We start from the raw sequence: 13050 nt of genomic DNA, 5'->3' as shown, positions 1-13050 counted from the left end.
TTCTCGCACATCAATGCTTTGTTCTCTGACAACTTCTAATTTAAATAGTGGTTGCTCTGCAACCTTGTCAGAAGTGAATTAGTTTTAAAAAAATCTGCTTTAAAAGAATACACAAAATATTTTCATATAAACTTTTTATAAAATTTTAAATAAGAGAAATATGTTTAATAGGGTGCAGTGAAAGCATAGGTGAAAATATAAAATTAAATAATTGATATGTAATAGCAATTAAAAGTTTTTTTAATTTTAATTCACCTCCCCAAGGCCATGAAGGTCACTGCAGTCAAAGAGGCTACTTTTAGTTGTGGTTACAATTCTCTCTCAACTCTATAACTAAAGAATAAATCAAAAAGTACAATGCCCTGTTGAATACTATATGAAAGAACTGCTGTGTAAGAATTCCACATAGGTCATCATAATTGTGTTCCTATTTGATGAATACTTAAATATTTCAACCAGTTTCCATATTTTACAAATGTCACAAAGACAATATTAATAAAAAATTCATAACTTGTTTATTCCACCAGCAGTTTGAGCATTTAGTATGTCATTTTATTTAGTTTTGTTTCACCTTTATGTTGGTTAAATATTTAACGTTAAATGTCATAAGCTCTTCCAAGGACCCCAAAGTTATTTAAAATGTTTGTTTTTTTACCACCACATTGCAAAGATATCATCAGTTATAAAAATTTAGAGCAAGCCATAGGACATTTTATTAATTTTTTATGATCTTTTCTTATGGAGTACAATGGTTTGAATGAGTATGCATTTTGCATGCACAATTGAATGGAGGGAAAGAGTGTCAAATCAATTCAATCCAAAGTGGGCCAGAATTTTTTTTCTGTGGCCTAAAGTCCCAAAAAAGTCATATCTTCTAAACTTTTTTTTATTTTATTATTGAAACATAGGTGCTTTAACTCTACTCAAAAATGTATCCATATAATTACTAGAGATGAAGGCAAGCTTGCTAGAACCATTCATAATGGCTTTAAAATTGTCAAATTTTCGCAAATTTTTTTTTTCAAAAATACTTATCCTCAAAATCTACATAACTTTTTTCAATTAAAAAAGCTTTGGACTATTTTTATTTTAAATAAACATATTAACTTAGTGCTTATAAAAAGTATATGTTTTAGTTATATATTTGTATTTAATTTATTCATAATATGTCTTAGAATTGTTGGCATTTTAAAGGTGTTTTTCTAAATTTCCTTATCTTCCTTTTTCTAAATGCCACTCAAAGATTGTTTGATTTTCTGATTTTTGTATTTACTATACGGCAGTTGTTGTTCAAAAAATAAACCCAGCTGCGACCATGTATTCTTAATGATATATTTTTAAGTTCAAAATCGACGACTTTTTTTGCTTTTATAAAAAGATCAGTTTAAAGTTAAGACATTTGTTTAAGGAATATAGTTTTTTTTTTTTTAAATTTTATTCAACACATCGAACTGTTATTGTTTAAATAAACTTTTTTGTTATTATTTTAATGTTTTCAACAAAGGAAAAAAAAAAAGAAATTCATTACACTATAAATACATAAAAATCAAATATTTAAGTATTCGATTCCAACCAAATGCTGTTCTCTTGAAATTGGAATTAATGATATTTAGGAAGTATAAAGGTTGTTTAATACTACTAAATAAAATCAGCTGCAACTAGCTATAATTTACTCTTAAATTCGATTTTGAAAATTCAAGATTTTAGACTAATTTAATTTTTACTTTACAACGCATTGTGACGTGAAAACTTATTTGTTTGGAAATTTGAAGTTTATATGATATCATATGATTATATGAAGACTAAGTAGTCGATAATGCAGCAATTTGATTAAAAAATTGTAACGTTAAAAACTTAAAAAAGCCTTAAGCATAAAAAATTAATGTAGACACTGTAAGAAAATTGAAGTTAGACTCTTGCATATACTGTAAATGTTAAAATACAGTTAAACTATTAGTCACTAACATCCTGCATATAGACTTTTAGTAAACTACACTAACTATATTTTATATTGTTAATATTAAATAAATATTTAAAACTGAGAATTTATTTTTTATGGCTCAAGGTTAAAAGTTTAGTCCTATTTTACAAATAAGTGCACATAATAATTTCGTTTAAATCAAAAGGTAAAAATAATATAAATAAAATTTTAGTCAGTAAATTCAAAGTCAGCATAGTAATAAAATGGCAAATCAGTGTTTTCATTTTCAGATGATCCAATAATGTGATTGTTCTATTTCTATCATCAAAATCATCATCCTCATCCAACTCATTATATTCTTCATTCGCATGTATATCATCATTAGCATCATTTGTATTTTCCTTTTCAGTTACTTGAAAAAGAAGATCAATTGTGTCTCCTTCTAGGTTTATTTTTTTATGTTTAAATTTTGATTTTGCATAGTTTAGAGATGAAAGAATTGGGTCACTCGAAAGCATTAAATAATTGAATTGGTTCGTCATTGTAGCTTTTTGATTAAATTTATGAGTGTGATGTAAGCGAATATTTTTATTATCTTTATTCCGAGCTTCAATTGCCTCTTCAGAGTAAATTCCAATTGGTAGCATAAATCTAGATATTGTCAGACTACTATGAATGAGTAGTTTGTGTACTGAGGCTGACATGTAAAACCATGAGTACTCTCGAACAAATATATTTGCTGTTTCCAAACATTATTTTTCATATTTGGCTATGTTAATTTTTTTATTCAAATTAATGACTGATAGTATAATAGCCTGTAGATTAAATCTTTCTTGACTCCTGTTATACGCGAAAACTCTGCATGCTGACGTAAAGCACGACGAGCAGTATGGCCATCATTTGTTGTCCCAGATCCACCTTGAAGAGGCATATCAACAATAAGGCCAATTTTTGCAAACTCACGCTGAACAAACATTTTTTTTACAGCTGCTAATTTTATATTTTCAGGTCCACATATTTGCCACTCTTTATTATCAAGCCTATAACTTATAGGTAGAATACACTCGAAACACCGAATCCACGCATGTAATGACAATAACCTAAGCTCTAAGCTTTGCGAATCCGTTGAACGGATCAGAGCATTACCTAAGTTGTTCATTGATCTTGGAATACATTTGCAAATATTACAAATTTTAGCCGATTTGTTGTCACTAATTGCATTAACTGCTTTTCCATCAATCATTGTAAGCTTAAGATCGAAGCTTACTTCAATTACAAGCTTCTTTTTAGCTTCTGGTTTCATTATTTCTACATCAATAATCATTGTACTCTCCTCAAGCAAATTGATTTGCTTGTCAAAGTATTTTTTTTTCTTCTCTTAAAACTAAAGGGTTTTCAGCAATATACTGAATTCTTAGTGGGCGGCAGAATCGCGCTGAAGAAGGCACTTGATTTTCCCAAATTGTCATAATACCATAGGATAAATTAAGTGGCACTAGGCAAGTAGAAAACAAAATTTGATCAGACATTAAACCATTACATTCATCATTGTTGTTTTTTTAGACGGAAAATCTTTGTTTATACTGCTTTTGGCTACTTGTAAGTCGAAGCCCCATTTGCAATATAAAGTCATTCCTATACAGGATTCGAGCCATATAAATACCATTAGGATAACACTTTTTTTTTCGTCGCAAATGTTGTTATATGTAGGATATATATTTGTATTACACTTAATTGAGTTGTTTCGCATAACTTGATATTGTGTCTTTGATAAATTCATAGCTTTCATTAATGCTAATCCCTCTAGTAGCGTATTTGGTACAATTTGCTTGTTTTTGTCCTGAATAAAACATTTTATTTCATTTGCCGAATCTGTATTCGATAAACATACTTTTAATACGTACAGCAAACTATATCGCTTTTTCTTTTTTAACCCCATTTCTGCTGCTTGTAAGATTTTATCATGGTTGTGATTTACTAACAATATGGATGCACATTTTACTAACAATATGAATGCGTATTTCTAACATGGTCTCCCAAATGACTGTTCATTTAAACAAGAAACATTTAAATCGACGGTTTGTGATGATTGTTCGCTATGTTGCTTAATAATTAAAGGCAAAATTTTATTATTAAGCCAAAATGACTCGCCACTTAAAAATTTGCTCTTATTTCGAAAATATTTTTGCTAAGTTTTGGCATTTGTATACAAATTCGAGAAGAGCTTTTTCAAAACGAGTAAAATCATCATTTAAATTAATGGATTTCGTTTTTGAGCATACTATTATGTTGAAAAATTAAAGACACTATTTCATCACAACGTAAATTGTGATGAAATAGTGTCTTTAGTTTTTTCAAATACTTCAAGTCGAGTTATGTTATTAAACATTTTTATAAGATAACTTGATTATTTATAAGATAAGAGTTTTAATAATGCTACTTCAAGAGAAAATTTAAATATCTATAATTTAGTGTAAATTTATACAAATAATTTTATTACTTTCAGAACATAATTGCAATCAAATCGCTGCAATTATCAACTAATTAGACTTTATATAATCATATAATATCATATAAACTTCAAATTCAATGTGTTAAATAAAATTAAAAAAAAAAAAAAAACTATATTCCTTAAACAAATATCTTAACTTTAAACTGGTCTTTTTATAAAAGCAAAAAAAGTCATTGATTTTGAACTAAAAAATATATCATAAAGAATACATGATCACAGCTGGGTTTCTTTGTGAACAATAACTGCCGTTTAGTTAATACAAAAATCAGAAAATCAAACAATCTTTGAGTGGCATTTAGAAAAAGGAAGATGAGGAAATTTAGAAAAACACCTTTAAAATGCCAACAATTCTAAGACATATTATGAATAAATTAAATACAAATATATAACTAAAACATATACTTTTTATAAGCACTAAGTTAATATGTTTATTTAAAATAAAAATAGTCCAAAGCTTTTTTAATTGAAAAAAGTTATGTAGATTTTGAGGATAAGTATTTTTGAAAAAAAAAAAATTTGCGAAAATTTGACAATTTTAAAGCCATTATGAATGGTTCTAGCAAGCTTGTTTCATCTTTAGTAATTATACGGATACATTTTTGAGTAGAGTTAAAGCACCTATGTTTTAGTAATAAAATAAAAAAAAAATTTAGAAGATATGACTTTTTTTGGGACTTTAGGCCACGGAAAAAAAATTCTGGCCCACTGTGCAATGGAAAGAATAATATTTATTCAATTGCATAACATAGCACAAAAGCCATTAAATTTCAAACAAAAATACATATAAATAAAACATCTTATAATACCTGTTAACTTTATGTTTTTAAAGTGTATTATATTAACCTTTTCCTGCAAAGCAAGATTTCATCCAAAATCAGAAAACTCTCAAGTTGATGTGCATCAGCAATGTGCATCTGTAAACTTATATCAAATAAACTTGCCATGAAGTGATGAAGTTCCATGTAGCAGCACTGTAGAAATAAGTATAGCAATCTTGATTACACCTATATTTGGTGATATCGCAAGGCAACCTTCAGCTGAAAGTGATGAAGATGAAAATTATATCAGGGCATTGTTTCTGATGTTTCTTTGATTGACATAATTAGTTCCCCATATTTTCAATGTCAGCAACCTTTGATTGCAATGGTATTTCAGACAGAGCAGGAGCTTCTGGAGCTCAATATTCTTAATTGTGTTAAACACTGTTTAACACAAAGTCAGAATATCGAGCTTCAAAATCAAGTAATAAAGTTTAATGACAGGTATAAAATTCTAAAATTGGACATTTAATTAAGTATAAAGTAACAAGTTATAGAATAAGATAACAAGTTATAAGAAAAGATAACAAGTTATAAGAAAAGATAACAAGTTATAGGATAAGATAACATTGTAAAATCTTTAAAAATTATGATTTTATTTTTAGCATGATTTTATTTTTATTTTTATTTAATGGATAATGTAACAAATAATGCAAAATTATTTCACTGCATCCTTTAATTTAATACTTTTGACTTGCTAATCTGTAAATCAAAACTTTGGCAAATTACTTTTTTTCTTTTTATTTCATTGTTTTTAAGTAATTATTTAATTTAATTACTTAAAAAAATATGAAATTAACTGTTTATTGTGATCACTAATACAAAGGTAAAATAAAACAGAATAAAATCACTAAGTGTTCAAATATCTGACAGAATAAAAAAGTTACAAATTTTATCTTTGTGGCTTGTTAAATACAGTAACTGGTTGAAATATTCATACTTTGTGATTTTGCTTCATCACTTGATTACTTGCTACAGATAATATACGAGCACAGGATGCTTTCTTAAAGAAAATATTAAAATTTTTCCAAATAAGAGCAACGCAAGAAGGAATAGTCAAGCAATCTACAATTTGCTTATATTTCAATATCACAATTTTAACAGTCTGCTGAAGGTCAACCAGATGTGTCTTTACATGTAATGTGTTGGGTGACATGGTTTTAATCAACTACGGTCAAAATTTGCATAGGTCACTTTAAGACAACACCAACTTAATTAATTGTTCTGTAAATTTTTGCTCTGTTGAGCTGATAACAATTACAATTCAATAATCAAATAATTATTAAAAACCCAATTATATTTATGTTATTATACATTTAAAATATTACTATATATATTACAGTTCCTTTTTGTCTTTTTAAAAATAAAACATTAAAAATATGTCAATCTACATCCTTTGTAACTAAGTTTTTCATAAATTTTAACTTAAAAATTGTTAATATAATAATCTTGTTAAGAATGTGTCAATAACAAGTTATATTTACAAAACAAAAAAGTTTTGTGTTAACAACAGCCTCAAAAGTAACAAATTTATCTTGCATAAAAGTGTTTAGTTTACTAATAAGCATCCTGCATCATAAAAAAATTTCTCTTTAATTTTCAAATAATGGTAGTATTAACATAAATAACTTAATTAAATAACGTTTATTAATACATTAAATTTTATTTTTTCAATAATAAGTTTGCAAATTTTTTTTGATAATAAGAAGTGTAATAGACACAAAAATTGATCAACATTTAATAAGTATCAGCTGATCAGCTCTGATTATACCCTCAGCTTTTTTATGCTAAACACAGTCATGGACAAAATCTACCCCTGGTGTTGACTCTAACTGTTTCATAATAATAAACACGGGTTTCAATTATAGCTAGATAAGTATCTAAATGAGTATCTAAATGAGTAAACTCATAAGAAATTTGCATGTAGATGTTATGAATATTAGATTTTATTTATAAAATTTTTATTTTTGTTTATACTAATTCACTCAATTTTGTTTATACTAATTCTTAATGAGGCAACCATTATTATATTAAGAGTTTTTTTAACTACCAACATTGACCATTACAATGCAATCAAAATTTATTTAATTCTATTGTTATATATATGTAATTCCTCAAATATTTACAACTAAATTTTTATATTTGTATTTTTATAACTTTATAAATTTAATTTTTATATTTTTGTATTTTTATAACTTTTATTTTTACATTTAAATTTTATATATATGTAATTGCTCAAATATTTACAACTAAATATTTACAACTAAAAGCTCAAATATTTACAACTAAAAAATTTTTTTTGACTTTAATGCTAACTAAATAATAAATTTTTAAAATTCTTTTATATAATAAATAGGTATAATAAATATTTAATGTTTCAATAAATAAGTTTTTAAAATGATTAATACTTTTTAGTTTGCACAAAAGGTTTTAAGTAAAGTATTAGCTACAAGTAAACTATATTTTTTAATAAAGGGATCACCCATAAATTATGCAACCCTAAATTTATTTAAAAAACAGAAGTAGGAGATCTTAAGCTCTTTTACGTGGCAATTTTTACAGACCTTAATGAGTTCTTTTGATTTTAAATTATATTTTATAACTAAAGGTTCTGCGAAGGAAAATTTTTGATCTTTTTTGTTTTGTTTATTAGTGAAATTTAGTGTTGCGTAATTTATGGATGATCTCAAACCTGTGTTTTCATATCTTCAGAAATCACTTTATCTCTTTCTAGTTCTAAAGACAAAAGATGTTTTTAAAAATTTTTAAACTATTAGTAACAAACAAATGTTTATGTAATAAGTTTATTAGCAAGAAACACATTGCATCATTATAACCATAATCATCATCATTATGATGATAGTCATCATCTGATCATCTTAAAATAATGGTTATGATCATTGTGATCATAACCATGGTGAGAATTAACAACAACAACATTAACTTACTTATTTTTTCTCTTAATTTTACAACACATGACTGAATAACAGCTCTATACTGGTGGCTTATTTTCAGCAAACTAAATAAATCAAAAAATTTCCTAAAAAACCCTGATTTTTCAATAATTTTACTCTTAAAAACAAAATAAAAACTCACACATCTAATGTTGGTTTTTCTTCTTCACAACTTTCTTGCAAACTTAGGAATATTTCTACAACAAAATTAAAAAAAATTTTCAAGTTTTTTCATTTAGAAGTATGTAAATAAAACTACATGCCAAGTAGCCTACTAAGTAGCTCCTTAGCCCAATTGTACCATCATTTTTTTTTTTTTAAAAAAGCTCTTAACAGAAGTTTAATGTAGTGTGCATCCAATTAGGTGTAACTTTCTTTTTAAGTACTCTTTTAATTTTACCACTAAGCAATTTATTGGCCCAGTATTAACAACAATATTATCAAGAAGCTTGTACATTCTCCATACTGCTATGTTCTTGTAAAACACTGAACGCTACAGTAGCAAGAACTAAGCCTGTAGAAATAATATAAGGTATTGTACTGTTAATCAAATTAGTTCTAAATTAATTGAGTTTTTTCATCTGAGTCAAATAATCTTCACTAATAATAATCTTCACTAATAATCTTTATTCTTGATCTAATTTTATCTAAGTTTAACTTACACTTGTCAATCAAAATTTGATTGATATCAACATCTTTTTTTACGAGATGTTTTATGTTATCGAGCAAAGAACTTGTAAGAGCTGTACCTTCCTTTGTAAAACACTCGCTTCTAACTAGTTTTATAGCAAATTTTGAAGTTTAACTAAGTTGTATTTTCTGAAAAATAAATTATTGGTTGCTATTTGTCTTCATCCTAACAAAACTTATAAAAAAAAAAAAATGTTTTCCATTTGATTTACAAAAAATATTTTACTGTTAGAAAATACTTTACTGTTTTTTAATATAAGTTACTTTAATTTATGTCAGAAATTGCAAAAGAAACTTTATATAATGTTAACCGGGTAATGATACTATTTGTAAAAGCCACAACCATTAATAAAAATAGATATTCTTATAACTTAAATATAACTTTAAACTTCAATGCTTAAATGCATGTAAACTTTATATTAAAAATAACATTATATTAGAGATTTACTTGTTAATTCAAATATAAATACCACGAGTCTCGTTGAATAGTTTTCTATTGATAGAATTTTGTGAACTCTGTGCACTCCAGTGGATTTCACGCATCATCTGTGAATCATTTGTTGAAAAATCTGCTTTAAAATATAAATTCACAAATTAATTTTTGCTGAAAAAATGCGTAAAACTAAATTAAGTTGAAAAAAAAAGATCAGATGCTCAGTTTGTGTATCAGGCCTTGTTTTAAAGTGTTACAAGTAGAGCGATTTACGTGTGCAGTATTTTAAGTAAATTCTCAGTAAGCAATTTTAGTTAAGCGACTTTTTATCATTTTTTAACTTTTAAATTATTCTAAAAGTAGTAAGATATAAGTAGTAATTAATTTTTTAAAAAACGTTTAAATGATGTTTATGTAATTATATAAATATTTGTTACTAAATTTGAATGTCAATTATATTAGATATAAGCCCTATTTACTAATGAAAAAAACATTTTTTGTTTCTATTTTATTGTAATAGTTGATTTTTTTGCTTCAAAAACACTAATACTTTAAGCTTGAAGCAAAGATCATAATAATATAATTTAATTCTGATAAAAAATATATGATTTAAGTTAAAACTAATTTAATAAAAAAATATAATTTTATTTTGATAAAAAAAATATATAATTTAATTTAGATTTAAAATAAATATAGTTTAAATTTGGTTTAAAAAATATGTTTAAGTTTATTAAAATTTGTTTGGAAAAATAATCTTTGCATTTTCAACAAAATCAAGAAAATTAATAAACTTTTAATAAATAAAGTAAATAAAGTAATGCAATTTTATTTGTTACTTGCTAATTTTTTTTATTTGTTACTTGCTAATTTTTTTTATTTGTTACTCTCTAATTTTTTTAAAATAAAAAATCATTTGTAGTTGCAAAGCCACAATTAGAAATTTTAGAAACAATCATATAAAAATTCAAAAATTTAACATATTTTAATTCATTTATGCAAATGTTAAATTACATTTTTAAAAATGTTACAATTTTAAAAACATTTTTAAAAATGTAATTTAAAATTTTATTATTTAATGTTAAAAAAAATAAAAGAAAATAAACATTCCCTTATAGTAATAATAAAAAAGACATTGAATAACATGCAACTCGTTTTGCAGTAATTAATATTATTGTAGTAATTTAAAAAAGTTTATGTCTTGAAAAAATTAAAAAATAAAGAGAATTTTATGACGTCAAATTCACATTAGGCTATTGCGTTCAGAATTTTTTTATTTAAAACAAAGCCTGTGTATATATGTGTCTATATATATATATATATATATATATATATATATATATATATATATATATATATATATATATATATATATATATATATATATATATATATATAGATACACATACTTTATATATTATATTTTTAAAACTTGCTTTCAATATAAAGTAAACTTTACATAATTATGATGTACAGTTAAACTAGAAACCTTAAGTCAAAATATGTTTGAGTTTTTGAATTGTAGGAGTTCAATCTGGTCCCTTCAGGGTTTAAGTATTGAACCCTGAAGGGACCAAAGAATTTGTTTGATGATCTTTCGAGTTAAAGGAATTTGAATTAAAAGAATTCAACTGCAACATTATGATTTAAATCATAGAAAACAAAAATTACAAAAATTAGAAACTTCTGCAAAAATGATTACTTACTCTTACCAGGCCGAGCTAGAGGGAAACTATTAGGACCTTACTTACACTTAAATACAAAAAAAAACAAAAAAAACAATAAATATTTAATTTAACTTGAATAAATTCTGTTTATTGTAAACAGTCATGAAAATTTGAGTTACATAAGATAAAAACATTCTTAAAACATTAGGCTTTAAGTAGTCAGGATTTAAACCTTGATTTGATTTTATTACTTCAAGGACTACCCCCGGCTCAGGACACTTTGATATTTGGTAATAAAATAATAGTAATAAAAAAATAACATTTTGTTCACAGTAATGACCAAAATAATTCAAAAAACACTACTTTAAAAAAAGTATATGCCATTATGGATGGTTAAGCTGGTTTAGTGTAGCCTTATTAGAAAGAACTTCTATACAATATTTAAATGATGAAAAAAATAATGAAAATCAAAAAAAATCTACAAAAGGTTGTGTTATGCAACTTTAATAACATTTAGTTTGTATTTAATATTTATTAGATGATCAATAGATAAAAGTATAACAAGGTGTTTAATTTACAAACTCAAACTTGTGTTGAATGTGCTCTTGAGAAGATTTATTCTTAGTTTTTTCTTTTCTTTTAATTTTTAGTTTTTTAAAAAATCAAAGAAAGACAAACAGCAAGTTAACAACAACTAAAGAAACAATTTGATATGATTCAGTTACATTACTGTCAAGTTATCACCTTTTTTTTTTTTTTGATTTTTTATAATTCTTGTTTTATAAATAATAAATTTAAGTAGATTTGATCAAGTTTTTTTTTTTTTTTTTCTGTTTCAGAAAAGACAACACTCCAATTCTTAGTAATAGCTTTAAACTATTCAGGACAACATCTTTAAAAAAAAATCAGGCGATAAAATTTTGGGGACGTTCATTATATATTAAAATCTTGAAGTAGTGTAAAAATCAGCAAAATTTGAGACTTTAGGTTGCACATGCTGGATGTTTCACATGAATATGCCTGCTTTCTAACTTTAATATAAGTTATTCTTTTACTTTTGCTTTAGTTCTTCAAGTCAGTTCACTAGAAATCGATTTCTTTCCAGGTCCAATATAAACAGAAAGACTAGTGATGGATAAATATCTATTCTTAGGTTTCAACATTATTTAAGAATAACTCAAAGATTAAAAATAAAGAACAAATTAAATAACAATAAAGTACTCAAATAAGTTCTTTTATTAATGTATTGGCTTTTTATGATGCAGGCTTGGTCGGGAAGCAGGAGCGATCGCTCTCGATAACTAACCACAGGAATAATATTTAGTTGCGAAAAGCTGGCCAGATTTTTTAGTCGTTTTGAGAACATTTCAAAAAACAAAAAGAAAATGCAAAAAAGATTAATTGGACCGATGAGAGACAATTACAAAAAAAAAATAATCTAAAAAATAATTTTTACTGCAAAAAAACTTAAAGCAAAATAAATTACGTTTAGAACAAATATTTTCGAAACATCGCTCTTTTATAGTTTTTTTATAAAATTAAGTGATATTTTTTTATATAAAAAACATCTCACGATTGCTTAATAAGGAAACAAATAATTTTTTACTTAATAAAAAGTTTAATATAATTTTTATTTATATACTCTTGTCTTATTTCCAGTGCTGAACAGAAGGGTTGGGGTTAAAGGGAGCTATAGTCATAGGCCCCGCAATGTTAAGGGCCCCAAAATAGTCAAGAAGACTTTTTTTTAGTCATTTTTACGATGTGGCACATAAAAAGGGATCCAATATCAAATAGTCCCGGCCCCGAAAAAACTAACAAGATTCTAATAAAACTAACGCTAGCTTTAGTTTTATATAAGCTAAATTATTTTATGAATAAAAAAGTTAATTTTTTTAATAACAATTTTAAGTTTCGCGTGAAAATTTTAGCATATTTGAAACAATTCTTCTTAGTAAGATGAACAATCAAATAATTAAATCATTTTGTTACTGTAGAAATTAAATTAACTAGATAGAAATCAACTAAAAAGATAGAAATCAACTTAAAATACTTTAT

At 25.2% G+C, this 13050-nt stretch overlaps 1 protein-coding gene across 3 annotated transcripts in view; it reads right to left on the bottom strand.

The window, feature by feature from the left end:
- The window catches only part of LOC101235932 (nuclear pore complex protein Nup85), a 57264-nt gene that overhangs the window by 32483 nt on the left and 11731 nt on the right, over positions 1-13050 (bottom strand). For 2 of the 3 annotated variants that reach the window (XM_065812343.1, XM_065812342.1), the window contains 4 exons: positions 9366-9464; positions 8348-8402; positions 8200-8270; positions 7944-7987 (listed from right to left, as the gene is read on the bottom strand). In XM_065812343.1, coding sequence (XP_065668415.1) covers positions 7944-7987; positions 8200-8270; positions 8348-8402; positions 9366-9464 — 269 coding nt within the window. Of the gene's footprint in view, positions 1-7943; positions 7988-8199; positions 8271-8347; positions 8403-9365; positions 9468-13050 lie in introns of all 3 variants that reach the window. The other variant, XM_065812341.1, reaches the window with a different exon arrangement.

The sequence above is a fragment of the Hydra vulgaris genome, chromosome 12 (assembly GCF_038396675.1).
Source record: "Hydra vulgaris chromosome 12, alternate assembly HydraT2T_AEP".
NCBI lineage: Eukaryota > Metazoa > Cnidaria > Hydrozoa > Anthoathecata > Hydridae > Hydra > Hydra vulgaris.
The sequence above is the reverse complement of the archived record's forward strand: the minus strand, read 5'-3'. Positions and strand labels throughout refer to the sequence as shown.